Source organism: Xenopus laevis, chromosome 1L (genome assembly GCF_017654675.1).
Source record: "Xenopus laevis strain J_2021 chromosome 1L, Xenopus_laevis_v10.1, whole genome shotgun sequence".
Classification (NCBI taxonomy): Eukaryota; Metazoa; Chordata; class Amphibia; order Anura; family Pipidae; genus Xenopus; species Xenopus laevis.
Genome location: NC_054371.1, coordinates 120,608,620 through 120,624,053, shown reverse-complemented (window position 1 = coordinate 120,624,053; position 15,434 = coordinate 120,608,620). Strand labels below are relative to the sequence as shown.

General features: G+C 35.4%; 1 protein-coding gene across 1 annotated transcript; it reads left to right on the top strand.

The window, feature by feature from the left end:
- Positions 1 to 529: 529 nt before the first annotated feature.
- Positions 530 to 10,897, top strand: LOC108713397. Its single transcript, XM_018256614.2, has 10 exons — positions 530 to 725; positions 1,186 to 1,440; positions 1,970 to 2,125; positions 3,448 to 3,567; positions 4,160 to 4,264; positions 8,156 to 8,266; positions 8,783 to 8,902; positions 9,551 to 9,658; positions 10,353 to 10,469; positions 10,852 to 10,897. The coding sequence occupies exons 1-10, from the start codon at positions 658 to 660 to the stop codon at positions 10,895 to 10,897; spliced, it is 1,206 nt and encodes a 401-aa protein (XP_018112103.2). The 5' UTR covers positions 530 to 657.
- The last annotated feature ends 4,537 nt before the right edge of the window (positions 10,898 to 15,434 follow it).

Sequence of the window (15,434 nt, the reverse complement as noted above, 5' to 3'; positions counted from 1 at the left end):
TATTCTGGATGTGTTTGTGCAAGAAAACCAGTATACTAACTGATGATTTTCTCTCACTCATCTTTGTTTTTGCAGCTGAATCGAATAATGAAAGCCAATTTAACGAATCCTACAAGCAAACGGAAACCAAGCAAAGCTATTATACTTTAATTATTATTGGAGTAGTTGCTGTAGTGATAATATGTTTGCTAGGAGCTGCTGGATGGTAAGTTGTTTCTCTTTACCTTACACATTCTTTGATATGTACCCCTAGCCTCAACCAGCCAGAAGAAGAGAATCATGCAAGATCCATGAAATAGTGTAGCTGTGATGCCAAAATAAGTGTTAGGTTTTTGATTTATTTTAACCTAGGCTAGGTTTTTACTCTAATGGCATACGTATACATATATTTATATAATGGCAAACGTATGCAATGACTGGGAATGGGGGACATTGTTATGTCAGTAATACTTGTTGATTCGGCAAATGTAAGCGGCTGGGCAGCTGAATGTGATCACTATTCCATTAATATAAAACTTGTGCTGGCTGAATGGGGACATCGGTGTGCTAGTTTTATAGCATTGAACATGCCTCAAAGTATCTAGTGTGAACACATTTACCTTACTCGTCTGTGTTCTTCCTTTGCTTAGGTTTCTCTATTATAGACTGAAGAAGAAGATGGCTGTGTATGATGAAGAAAAGGCAATAGAGCAGTCTGCGCCACCTAAATCTAAAATCAATAAAAGGTATGTAACTTTAAATTAATCCATTTGTTTCATTTAAGGGATATGAGACATCGATTTTTTCCCTTGCAAAAACTGCTATTATGTTTATATTATAAGTTAGCCTAGTCACCAATATTGTAGGAACTTGTTTTAAAGTACAGCATCCTGTTTGCTCTGTGATGAAAACACATAAACTGTTTCTTTTTATTTAGCCTTTTTCACCATTTAATGAAACAAATGATTCTTTAGAAATAATACCCCCAGTCACTAATGTGTTCAATACTGACTCATCCAGCTAGTGGCAATATTTTTCAATATCTAACTTTTACTTATGCTAAAGTATACATAGTATTCATGTCCAGTATCATCCTGTTGTTGCAGTACAGGCAGTAGATAAGGATGTTTAAGCAGTGGCTTTATAAGAAGTTTTTCTCAACACCAGATCAAAGTCCATATCTGTTCATGTATTCAATTTTTTTAGGGCTAAAGGGAAAAAGCTTAAAAAGAAGAAACGAGATTGCGCTAATCAACCTGTTGAAACAGCAGTGACTGTGGAGGCCACGCCAAACCATGTTTTAGCTACAGAAGAGAAATGCACGGTACCAGATGAAGTAAAATCAACAAAAGCAGAACATGTGGTACCAAGCAAGGATATAACTACAGAAAAGGAATATGTAGCACCAGATAATGTTTGTCCATCTGGTGAAGAAACTCCACGCACACCTAAATATAAGAGGTATCATTTTTCATCTTCACATTTTTCCACTTAGCTATGGCAATGTTTTGACTTAGCAATCTGAAACGAAAACTAATTTGGTATTTAGGAAGCTGGTAGGGTTAAAGCAATTGGATTTTAGGCATTAAAGCATTTATGTAGAGTATATTTAGTTGGGCAGGATGAGAGCAGGGTTTATAATTATGCTTGAGGGTTTAGTCCTTGTAGGACTAGTGTATTCATTGTATTTTATTGACAACAACCTCTTTGTAGTAGCAATAGATCACCAGTTACTTTGTATATGCAAATTACTCATCAGTGGCGTAACTAGATATTACTGGGCCCCATAGCAAATTATTTTCCAGGCCCCCAAAATGTCTAGAGGTTGACCTGTTTTATCAGTATTTATTGAAATTATATTGTAATTAGGGTCATATTGGGCCCCTATATCTCCTGGCCCCCCTGCAGCCGCAGGGTCTGCTTCCTCTGTAGTTACGCCCCTGTTACTCATATTATCTTAATTGTTATCTTCATTTTTTTGTTTGTACAGGGTAACAATTTTGCAGTGGATAGATGAGACCACAGATGAAGAAGATGACGAACAGACAGATCTGGAACAAACATTACAGGCCCCAAAAAAATACATTTTGCCATTGACCGCTGTAAACTTTGATCAAGAGAAATCTGTGGTTCCTGAAAGTCACATGTGAGTTTTCCTTTACACCATTTAGATCAAATTAAGTTATCCTATTCATTAGCACAATGCAAGCATAAATACTATAAATGGATCAGAATAATTATGTTTTTAATTTTAATAATAGACCCCCACAATAAATACGCTTTCAAGAGCCTATCTAGTTTAATTGAATCAGGTATTCACAAGTCTAGAATTACATTTTAATGTCTTTCTACCTGTGATTCCTTCATTGAATCAATGAAGGAATCACTTGAAGCAAGTGTTCCTATTCCACAGCCTGAAAAATTTACGTGAATTTGCTAATTTATTAGCTGTTTGCTTTCTTGTAACATAAAACCACAGATGATGCACTAACCCTTTAATTAAAAAAATAATATTAATAGTTAAAAATGTTTTGTAAGTTTTTTCGATTACGATCAGATTTATTAAGGTTCGAATTGTAAATTTGAATTTTTGAAATTTTTTTGTGTGAAGAATTAATTAGAATATTCTCCACCTAAAACCTACCGAGTTCATTTAAAAGTCAATGGTAGAGGTCATGCAAATGTTGAACCATTTGCATATGTTAATTGCCTTCCTGACATTCAAGGTTTTTTTTATTCTATTCAAATTCTATTCAAATTCTATTTGAATTCTATTCAAATTCTATTTGAATTTTAGGGTCTATTTGTTTGAATATTAAACTTTCGAGTTTTTGTCATAATAACCCCCCCTTCTAGTGAGTACATTTGAATTTATTTAGAGTAAAAAAAACACACAAATTAAAAATTTGACCTTTGATGAATGTATTTATATTTTTTAATAGCTGACAAAAATAATCACAGGCACTGGTATAATTTAACATTCATAGCATTTTTTTCATTAGCCAAAATAAAAATACACTTACAGGAGAACTTTTCATGTTTCTAGAGATTCCCATAAACTCGAAATTCGAAAAAAAGGACCAATCGAAATGTATTAAAAAAATCAAAGTTTTTAAAGACGGGATAATAGGATTGAGCTGCAAATTTGAATCAAATTCGATCTAATTCGATTTATGCTTTTTTACACTAAAAGAAAAACATTTTTTCAAAGTCCACCAAATGACTCCTAATTAGTTGTAGGGGGCCCCCAATTGGCTAAAACACCAATTCAGCAGGTTTTAGATGACGAATAGTCAAATTAGAATTCTTAAAGAGACAATACATGATAAATATCGAAATTCAAATTTCAAATTTTTTTAAAACTTGAATATATATAGTTATTTTCAGTATTTTTAAACGTATTGATTTGCGTCAGTGCTTTTACTACCAGAAGAAACCTTTAATATTTGTTTAATACTTTCAATTTAGGTCTTCAGATCTTAAGTTACCAACAGTCACAATAGAAGATGATGATGATGAAGAGTGGCTTAACAAACCAACAGGTCTAAAACAATGTGTTGAAGATGTTTACATTAGAGAAAATAAATGGTGAGCTTGCTAAATTGAAGATAAGGTTTTTGCTTTCTTATAATTGTACAACAAAAAAAACCTCTCAAATTCGAGTTTTAAACCACCAATTTGAATGTGAGATTTATCACACCTCAACCCTGGGAACAGTTCTAATTTAAATATTTGCCACCTAAAACCTGTAGAGTTCATGTAGAAGTCAATGGCAGAGGTCTGTCCATTTGAAGATAATTGCCTTTTTTTTGGAGGAAAACTCGATTCGAATTTGATTCGAATTTTTGGGCCATTTGTATTTGATCGCCTATTAGACGTTTGTGTTTTCATAAATAACCTCCCATTTGAGTTGTGAGTACATTCAAATTTATTAGAGTTAAAAAAAATTCACATAACTTTGAAATTCGACCTTTGATAAATCTGCCCCTTAGAATCCCAACCCACCTATTAACACAATCATTTGAATGGCCAGTGGCTTATAGATAATATATACAGCAATTCTTTAATTACACACAAGCTGGTGAATTTCTGCAGTTTTATCATCTCAAACTTACTGGTTTGTGCCGGGTTTTTAACACCAGAAGACAGTTGTAATATTTTTACATTTTTTTCCTTTCAGTACTTCTGATCCTATATCAGTAACGGTCCAAATAGAAGAAGATGGTGAAGAATCAGAAGATCTGAAAAAAATGTCTGATGATATTAAGAGTGGAAAATATGAAATGTGAGTTTGCTAAATTGTTAATAAAATCTGCTTTTTATATAAATGCAATTAACATTTACAATATAAACTAACATATTAACACTGAATTATTTGAATGGCCAGTGGCTCACTGATAATACACAGATAATTTGTATGATTAGATTTAGAATGTCTTAAAACTGATGTTATGAATAATAGATATAGCGTGTGAGTTTGCTAAACTGAAGAAAGGCCTTCTGGTTTCTTATAAATGTACAAGTGGAGCTTTATAATTATCAACATTTACAATATGAACCCACCTCTTACTACTGGAGCCTTTTAACTGTGGGAAGGCATAGTGACTCTTTGAGAGTTAGAAAGTTAGGCCTAAGAATGTGGTAAATGAGGTCAATCAAAGTCTCACTGAAGGCATAATATATTTAGTTCTCTGTCTTAGCTGTCAATGCTTTTCTGCCTGGATACCAGATGTTTACACATTATTTTTTTAAATGCCCCAAGTGTTAGTTTTTCTAATGACAAGAGAGACTTTCAACAGTAACAGGTCGTTAATACTTTGAAGCTTTTATCTAGAATGTTTGGTGCTAGAGATGTCGCGAACTGTTCGCCGGCGAACTTGTTCGCGCGAACATCGGGTGTTCGCGCTCGCCGGAAGTTCGCGAACGTCGCACGACGTTCGCCATTTTGGGTTCGCCATTGTTGGCGCTTTTTTTTGCCCTCTCACCCCAGACCAGCAGGTACATGGCAGCCAATCAGGAAGCTCTCCCCTGGACCACTCCCCTTCCCTATAAAAACCGAAGCCCTGCAGCGTTTTTTCACTCTGCCTGTGTGTGCTGAAGAGATAGTGTAGGGAGAGAGCTGCTGCCTGTTAGTGATTTCAGGGACAGTTGAAAGTTTGCTGGCTAGTAATCGTTTTGATACTGCTCTGTTATTGGAGGGACAGAAGTCTGCAGGGGTTTGAGGGACATTTAAGCTTAGGTAGCTTTGCTGGCTAGTAATCTACCTTCTACTGCAGTGCTCTGTATGTAGCTGCAGTGGGCAGCTGTCCTGCTTCTGATCTCATCTGCTGACTGCTGCAATAACAGTAGTCCTTGTAAGGACTGCTTTTATTTATTTTTTTGTTGTTTTACTACTACTACTACTACTACTATAAGAGCCCAGTGCTATTAGTCTAGCAGTGTTGGGGAGTGGGACTGGTGTGCTAATCTGCTGCTCCTAGTAGTTCAGCAGCACCAACTTTAATTTTTTTTTTTAATATTCATTTTTTTTTTATTTTACTTTTTTTATTTTACTACCGCTGTAGTAGTGTATAAGTTGACCTTTTAGGCATTATTTGCCCTGTAGGCATTATTTGCACACTGTTTTCTTCAACCCGCCATCTAGCTGTGTGACCTTGTTCACATTCTGTCTAAATATCCATAATATTACCGTCTCCAGAAAAAACACCGGAGTGACTTTTTTCAAGCAGCCATAATATATTTTACGTAATCCGTATCCACCGCTGTAGTAGTGTATACGTTGACCTTGTAGGCATTATTTGCACACTGTTTTCTTCAACCCGCCATCTAGCTGTGTGACCTTGTTCACATTCTGTCTAAATATCCATAATATTATCGTCTCTAGAAAAACCACTTGAGTTACTTTTTTTCAAGCAGCATTCATATATTTTACGTAATCCGTATCCACCGCTGTAGTAGTGTATACGTTGACCTTGTAGGCATTATTTGCACACTGTTTTCTTCAACCCGCCATCTAGCTGTGTGACATTGTTCACATTCTGTCTAAATATCCATAATATTACCGTCTCTAGAAAAACCACTTGAGTTACTTTTTTTCAAGCAGCATTCATATATTTTACGTAATCCGTATCCACCGCTGTAGTAGTGTATACGTTGACCTTGTAGGCATTATTTGCACACTGTTTTCTTCAACCCGCCATCTAGCTGTGTGACCTTGTTCACATTCTGTCTAAATATCCATAATATTATCGTCTCTAGAAAAACCACTTGAGTTACTTTTTTTCAAGCAGCATTCATATATTTTACGTAATCCGTATCCACCGCTGTAGTAGTGTATACGTTGACCTTGTAGGCATTATTTGCACACTGTTTTCTTCAACCCGCCATCTAGCTGTGTGACCTTGTTCACATTCTGTCTAAATATCCATAATATTACCGTCTCCAGAAAAAACACCGGAGTGACTTTTTTCAAGCAGCCATAATATATTTTACGTAATCCGTATCCACCGCTGTAGTAGTGTATACGTTGACCTTGTAGGCATTGTTTGCCCAGTTTTTTTGGCCGCAGCCACTGAAGCACAGAGGCCAGAAAAAATATGCCATATAAATGCTGAAAATAGTAATTTTTTGCCATACGTTGACTCAACGTATATGGCAAAAAATGACTATTTTCAGCATTTATATGGCATATTTTTTCTGGCAACTGTGCTTCAGTGGCTGCGACCAAAAAAATGCATATTTTCTGCATTTATATGGCATAATTTTTCTGGCCTCTGTGCTTCAGTGGCTGCAACCAAAAAAATTTATATTTTCAGCATTTATATGGCATAATTTTTCTGGCAACTGTGCTTCAGTGGCTGCGACCAAAAAAATGCATATTTTCTGCATTTATATGGCATAATTTTTCTGGCCTCTGTGCTTCAGTGGCTGCAACCAAAAAAATTTATATTTTCAGCATTTATATGGCATAATTTTTCTGGCAACTGTGCTTCAGTGGCTGCGTCCAAAAAAACTGGGCAAACAATGTCTACAAGGTCAACGTATGGCGAAAAATTACTATTTTCAGCATTTATATGGCATATTTTTTCTGGCAACTGTGCTTCAGTGGCTGCGTCCAAAAAAACTGGGCAAACAATGCCTACAAGGTCAACGTATGGCAGTTGTTTAAAGAGAACAGTAGATTACTAGCCAGCAAAGCTACCTAAGCTAAAATGTCCCTCAAATCCCTGCAGACTTCTGTCCCTCCAATACAGAGCAGTATCAAGCAGATTACTAGCCAGCAAGCTTACTATCATCTGTCCCTGAAATCACTAACAGCTCTCCCCCTACACTATCTCTTCCAAGCACACACAGGCAGATTTTTCAGATACATTTTTGCCCTTGATCCCCCTCTGGCATGCCACTGTCCAGGTCGTTGCACCCTTTAAACAACTTTAAAATCATTTTTCTGGCCAGAAATGTCTTTTCTAGATGTTAAAGTTCGCCTTCCCATTGAAGTCTATGGGGTTCGCGAACCGTTCGCGAACCGCTCGCATTTTTGCGCAAGTTCGCGAATATGTTCGCGAACTTTTTTTCCGACGTTCGCTACATCCCTATTTGGTGCTTGTGGTTTTAGGATAAGGAGTATTTTTATATTTTAAAGCACCACTACTTAAAGCTTCTAAGAACACAAAATAAATTCTAATTCGAAATTTTGTTAGATAGATTAAGAATAGATTATTTTATATGGTACTAAAGCTTCGTGTAAAATGAACAATCCCTTGAAGTGTAAATATATATATATATATATATATATATATATATAGAAATGCCGTCACAACACGTATACTGGTATAAGGTGCCTGGGTGCAGAGCTATGTATTAGTATTTACAATGGCTCAAAAGAAGCTGGCACACACAGGACTTATGGAGAAAAAAAAAAAGTCCTGTGTATGCTAGCTTCTTTTGAGCCATTATATATATATATATAAATATATATTAATTAATCATTAATAATAGGAGCCCGCAGTAGCTACACATTGAGGAGCTTCTGCAACGATATCTATTACACTTACAGTGCTACGCAATATGTTGGTGCTATATAAATACATGGTAATAATAATAACTTTTAACATTATTATTAGTAGCCGCAACACCAGAAGAATTTTATTATATTTTTATAATTCTTTCATTTCAGAACTGAGTCATTTGAAGAAGGACCGTATGGAATTATGCTTTTTCGAGATGGAGAAAAGAATATATATTTAACAAATTTACCCGTTGATAAAATAGTCTTGAGACCTATAGGGTGAGTTCATTGAACTGAAAATAGCATTTTGAATATTTGTATTTGCAAAAATCTAACTTTATCTACATACATATTTAGAATAGGCCTCCTGTTATCATAACCTTATTATTTAAAGAAAAGTATGATATAACTACCTTTTTGGTAGGTTGAAGGGCCACCTATACCATAAAGAAAAACAATATTTTGCATTTAAAGATTGAATATTCATCCAGAACCTGCCCATAAAAAAATTCTTGCCAACCAATGGCATTTCAGTGTGAGAAAAGTTTTGATTTATAGTTCTGTACCATAATGACATTTTGATCCCTGTTACTGGTTAAGCACTATGACATAGGTTTTTCTGTATGTAAAGTCTGCTTTTTATTTGTCCCTACTATCCATGCTTAAATGCCTGGATGCCAAAAGTATAGCTGCCATCTCAGGGACAGAACTTCAATTATGCCCCTAAAAATTGCGTTAACCGTAAAAGCCCAATGTAAGAGTTATTTTAATATTTTTATATTTCTTTTATTTTAGGTCTGCACCTATTAAATCAATGCAGGGTGTAACAAAAGCTCTTAAAGAAGCTGAAGCTGAAAGTAAATCACTGGATAAAGACTTTCATGGAATTGGTTCTAACTATGAAGAATGCACTAAGTGAGTTTGATAAACTAATGATAAGTGTTCTGCTTTCTTATATGCTTTATATATGTTAACAATTACAATATAAATTATACATCAATTGGGAGTCCACATCTGATTTCCAACTTAGTGAAGCCTAAGGGACTCGCCCCAGTTCTCAGGCAATTATATGCAAAAAATTCCTTTATCCAAAGATAACTGTCCTGAGGCTTTTATCAGTAAAAAAAATATAATTTTATTTAAATTAGCATTAAAACTCAGATACAAACTGACCCCACCAGGCCCACCTTACGCGTTTCGCACAATCCGGTGCTTAGTCATAGGTGTATCTCAGGGTGCGAAACGCATAAGGTGGGCCTGGTGGGGTCAGTTTGTATCTGAGTTTTAATGCTAATTTAAATAAAATGATATTTTTTTACTGAAAAAAGCCTCGGGACAGTTATCTTTGGATAAAGGAATTTTTTTAATTACAATATAAACACACCTAAATAAACTGGACTATTCTGAATGGCTAGTGGCTAACTGAGGATATGGAGATCTTTTGTTAATCTGTACACAACAGAAAGCCATCAGCCAACAGAAAATAGAATGCAAAATATATAGAAATTTGATTCTATTGATTTGTTTTAGGGTTTTTAATACATTACACTTCTTTCGTTACAGACATAGAGAACCGATAGAAATTCTGATTTTTCAAGACGATGGAGAAGATCCAGTAGAGATAACAGATCTACCTAGTGATACAGCTGAAATGATTATGGAACATATTCTGTGAGTTTGCTGAAATTAAATTTTTCCACACATCAAGATTCATATACATTAATATTTCGAAAATTGTGGATTCTGTGATTGGCTAAATACTCGTTGAGCATTAGGGTTGAGAGGCTCTTATGAAAGGCATTAGAGGTCCTGAATTTTGCTCCTTTTCTTAATTGCATCTGCTATCCATGCTTCCATGGACTGGAAGCAATACAACAGAAGTCAGCCTTGCGTCACCTGAGGCAGCTCCTTGCAATGACGCCCCCAGTGTTTACCTTTTCCTGCACCATAGGGGGTTCAAGGGGGAGCATCGCCAATGCAGAGAGCTCAATTATACTGTCTTGCACTAGAAAAGCCAAATTTGTGATTTACTGGAATATATTATACTGGAAATTCATGTTTTAAAGGTACCACGAGTGGCTTTTTTGCTGCCCTTGGTAACCTGCTCAGCTCTGATGCTTGAGACGAGATTTTAAACTTGCCTCGCTGGTGCAGTGCCCCATAAGCCTTGCAGGCTTTTTCACAAGTCTTCCACTTGGCTGGCTTTTACTTCTGCTGACAGCATTTTATATTTAATAATAATTAAACAAGTAACATCTATTACATATACTGTATAGGAATCATTTATAACTTGTTAATATGTTAATATGTAGTACTTCCAGCACCAGATGAATCTTCTCATATTTTTGTAATTGTTTCATTTCAGGAGTTATCCTTTTGAAAAAAGAAAATCTGAAATTCTGCTTTTTCAAGTTAACGAAAAGGCAATATATGTAACAAATTTACCTAAAGATAAGGCTAAAATAACCATGCAATATATAAGGTGAGTTTACTGAACTAAAAATAGCATTTTGAATTATTGCGTTTGCACAGTTCTATAGTTCTATATAAAGCAGTGAATGATCTTTTTCCATTAATCTTCCTGGTTAAAATATACAAAAGTTTTCCTGTGGTTAAAGTCTGCCTTTAATTATCCATGACTGGATGCAGAACTTCAATAACCCTTAGATCTCCCCTAAAAATTAAGATAAATTTATTGTTAATAATTAATAACTGTGTGTTCGTCTTTTGCTAAACACATAGTTAAGTAGGAATAATAAATATGAATAATTTGCAAATAGATATAAGTAGGAATAATTTGCAGATTATGCAGACACACAGTGCCAGAATAACATTGTACTATTTTCATACTTCTTTTATTCCAGGAGTCTGCCCCCTGAATCAATGCACGACATTATGAAAACCTTATAAGGAACAACAGATCAACCCAACCTTAATATGAAGTAAGTTTGTTAAACTGAAGATATGCTTTCTGCTTTCCTAAAATTGCACATCTGGAGCTTTTTATGCATTAACATTTTGAATACAAGCCCACCTAATAACTGTTGTTTGAATGGCTAGTAACTTGCTGAGAATATAAACATGATTGTCTCATTTGTACATGAACTGGTTAGCCAATAGAAAATGAAATGCAACAGAAGTGTCTTCGCCAGACCATGTATGGTATTTCCGTGTACCCCTTGTCACAATTACTGTAAATGCCTTCTGAAAGCTATATAACACTTGGACCAAGAGGTGTGTCTTTGGTAAGTCCTTAGGTGACATTCCTTGTATTACTTCAACAGCTTACCCAGACAAAACTGTTATGTTATATTGTACTGAATAAATTGCCTGACTATTACTAAAGGTTTTCCTTTACCGAGTTTTGTCTTACACAAGGTCAAAATGGTATTAAAATGGTATTAAAAAATATCATCCAAGTATGGGACCTATTATCAAGAATGCTCGGGTCCTGGGGTTCTGGATAAGGGATCTCTCCGTAATTTGTATCTCCATACCTTAAAGCTACTAAAAGATTTAAACATTAATAAATAACCCAATAGGATTGTTTGGCCTCCAATAAGTATTAAGTATATCTTAGTAGAAGGTGCTGTTTGATTATTACAGAGAAAAGGGTTATATTTTTAAGATTCTAAATTATTTTATTAAAATGGGTCAATGGGAGACAGCCTTCCCATAATTTGGATCTTTCTGGATAAGCGTTAAAGAGGACCCTGCCCAAATGGGCTTGCATTCATTGAAAGTTCCCACGTGATATTGGACTACCAGTACAAATTTTGTAAAGACAACATGTTTATATTTTGCAACAAATATATTTAAGTAAATATTTATTAAATACGTTACAGAAATTCAATAACTCACTCTGCACATATATTAGAATAGGAGCACACAATTATTTGTGTAAATAAGAGTGTCTGCTGTAGAGGGGAGCCAACTGTATTGCGCTTTTCTATGGGACAAGATTTACTCAAACTGCAGTATAACATTTATAGACATTTAAAAGCTATGTTTTCAAAAATCTTAAAGAGCAACTAAAACATGTTAGCTTATTATTCACATGAAATGTATTAATATTTTAAGCAGTGACTTATATATATATTTTTTTTAGGTATCTTGAGAAGACTTAAAGCATTACAGAGAATATGTCACTCTTCCAGGGGCATAACTATTTATGTAAGGGATAGGGATATGGGTGGATAGAGGTCCTGATGGGGCATGGACCTCTAGTTATGCCCCCTGGCCTGTTGAGCATCTGCAAGCAACATAGCTGCATGTACATTAAAGCACAAGAAAACAAACAAGATATTTTTATTATTTTAAACTTTTTTATAATAAATATGTATTTTTTTTAAAATCCTTTTTGTCGAATATGTGATTTTCTTTTTCATATAATACTGTTTTAAGAAAGCAGAACTAATACTGATGGGTATCTAACAGGCCTGTGATTCAAAAACCCAAACCAATGTATGGGGACCAGTCATCTCATTAGATGGAAAAATAAAAATTGGCAAAAAACATTGTTTAAAATGGGTCACAATAGTAAGGGGGTTATTTATCAGAGGTCGAAAGTTGAGTGCTTTATACCTTAAATGACCTCAAATGGTATCTTATTTAAGAGTACACTTGAAGGCGACTAGAGGCTGTTACATTTGCAAAAGGAGGCTCAACTAAGTATTGAGTACTGTTGGGGTGCCAAAATGCACCTGCCTCATTTTGTTATGATTCATATTGCATATTTTCTGTTAATCCAATAAACTTTATGTCAGTGCTGAAATACTACTGCTTCCATAAGTTATGTTATATATTAAAAAGGAAGTTGCAACTTTGAAAGCTCAGCCAATGATAAACAAAACTCCAAAGAATTAAGAGGGGATCGCAAACTTTTTCATATGACTGTAACAAGTGATATTGTGAATGTGTATAAAAGTGATGATTTGATAAAGGTTTACAAAAGAGATACGCTTGTATGTATGTCTTGGTAAGGAGGGACCGCTCCCACAATGGTAACATATATATATGTTTTTATGATTTAGGGTTGTTTTAATTTAACACACTGGCAGATTGGTAATAAACTTATATGGTTTTAGAACTGTTTGGATGTCTAATAATTTATGTATTAGAATTTGAGACCCTATGGATGGTAAAGTGTTTCAGGTATTTTTACTAATTCGATGCTGCTCTGTACAGTGATTATTCATGTTACTAACTCCTGGAATGTACACAGGTTTTTAGATATAAAGTTATAATCCCTTCAAGAGTGATGCACTTTTGAATGAATGTGAATGTGGATCCTTCCAAAAGGCATGAATGTCATGGAACTTGTCTAATATGGCACCAAACTGGCATACGCACTTATTGTAATTGTAAAATGATTACAATATATATGATATATACATCTGACCAATACTGAACCTTTTCAGTATTCCTGTGATGTGTCTCTATGCAGAAAACTGGGGTTTATGCTGAAAAATGTGAAAATAATCTTTGCATATTCAAAAGTAGGTCTATTCCTATGCTAGGAGTTCTTTTCACTATACAATGACATCAGCCCAGATCATACCTGGGAAGGATAATAAGTAATAACAGAACACATTTATCTCCCGTCATTTATATTTATTTAAAATATTATCATTCTATACACTCTGGGATGAAAGGTTAGTAACTATATAACCAAGAAGTAAAATTAGTGCTCCCTGTTTACATTTTGGTCTAATTTAGAAATGGAAGAATGGCCAGTGCAACCTGGAATCATTAGTGACTATTCCCCTAGTGTAATTCATAAGGCTATTTTGAGTCACAAAGAAGATATGTCAACGGTTCATTCATTACAAAATATTATATGAGTTAAACATTCACTCTGTCCTGGGCAACTTTTGGAGCCAGAATCCTTAAATTTGATTGCTTTCTCTGTCCCCCCTTCTCCACTGAGCAACCAGCCAACAGGGGGTCAGCAATATCACACGTGATCCTTGCCCTTCTACTTCCAAACCTTAGACTTACAGTACCAGTCCCTCACTCCTAATTCCCCACAAGTTTTACTTCACATGGTGCACTTCTTCTTCTGGACACCTGCCTGTAGTCCACACTACAACCAAGGTTGTCTCACACAACTCCTAGCTCTTATATCCTCATACTGAACTGTAATCACCAGCCCCCTTAATTGTTTCCTCTAAAGTTTCACAGCCAGTTTGCCTCCAAGAAATAGACACCCACCCACCCTCACCAGCTCCTTTCTTTGCATGCCCCCTGTCACTTCACAAGCTCGCCACAAGCTGGCAGAGCGGCTTCAATAGCATTGCTGACAGGCTCTAACATTAAAAATCTGTCACAATCACCATAGAAGACTTTGCAATATTGTTATAACAACAGCTGACTGTTGATGTGATGGTGACACCTCTTGATCACTAAAGGAATAGCAAAGGTTTCACTACATCACTGAATAAAAAGACTTGTTTTTACCCGACACCTGCAGATGTTGGGCTGGTCTGTCAAGATCCAAACAAATCTGTGTCACTGGAATGATCCAAATTAGTGTATCTGTTCTCAATTTTCACGTACCACCGAAAGTGTGTATAGCAAAAACCACCTCTTACAGTGAAATGTGATCTAGTATTGCTAGAGTTTTTCTTTAGCAATACAACTAAACTCACATTAATTAAAGGTAAAACTAGGAGAGGAAAGACAAGTAGCGGCTGCCGTAACCATAGAAATGGATATACTCTCAAACGTTTGATAGTGTGTAAGCTTATCACGACAGATTTAGTGCATCACTTGTTCCAACTGGCTTTCTTGTTCCTTATATAACAATAAAATGGGGCATGTCCAAGGACCATTTAAAACATTTTAAAAGTTAAGTGCTGCATTTACAGACACATCTTTAAAAGGTGCGTATCACTTAGCAATTCCCTCCATTGTGCCTGGCTGAACTGAATCTGAATCCAAAATATCATATAACTTTTCGTCACACAAATGTTTTTAAAACAAGCACTGCGCATGTGGTTCTCTTTCCCCCTTAATTTACATATGCAAATTAGGTTTGGGATATACTTTGCTTTTCGGCCAAACCTTTCACAAAGGATTTGTGATTCGGCCACATCCTAAAATGGTAGATTCAGTGCATCCCTAGTTAGAATAGTTACATTTTGAAACACTTCATTTATTTTTCTTTAAAGTTTTATTTTTCCAAGAAATGCACATTACAATAACGTGTGGTCACTGGAAATGTCCCCTTTTATTAGGACAGTTTTGTTAGCAGGAGTCTATTATATAGGGGGATTATGTGTGTACTGGTAATGTGATTTCCACATCGTAAGGACCAAAAATGGAGCAGTTTCAGTAACTTTGTAGGAATCTATGTATTGAACTATAATAGGTGGTGCCAGTGTCAGACTGGGGTTTCCAGAGCCCACCGGGGATACTACCCCAAGGACCCCAACCTCAGTTTCAC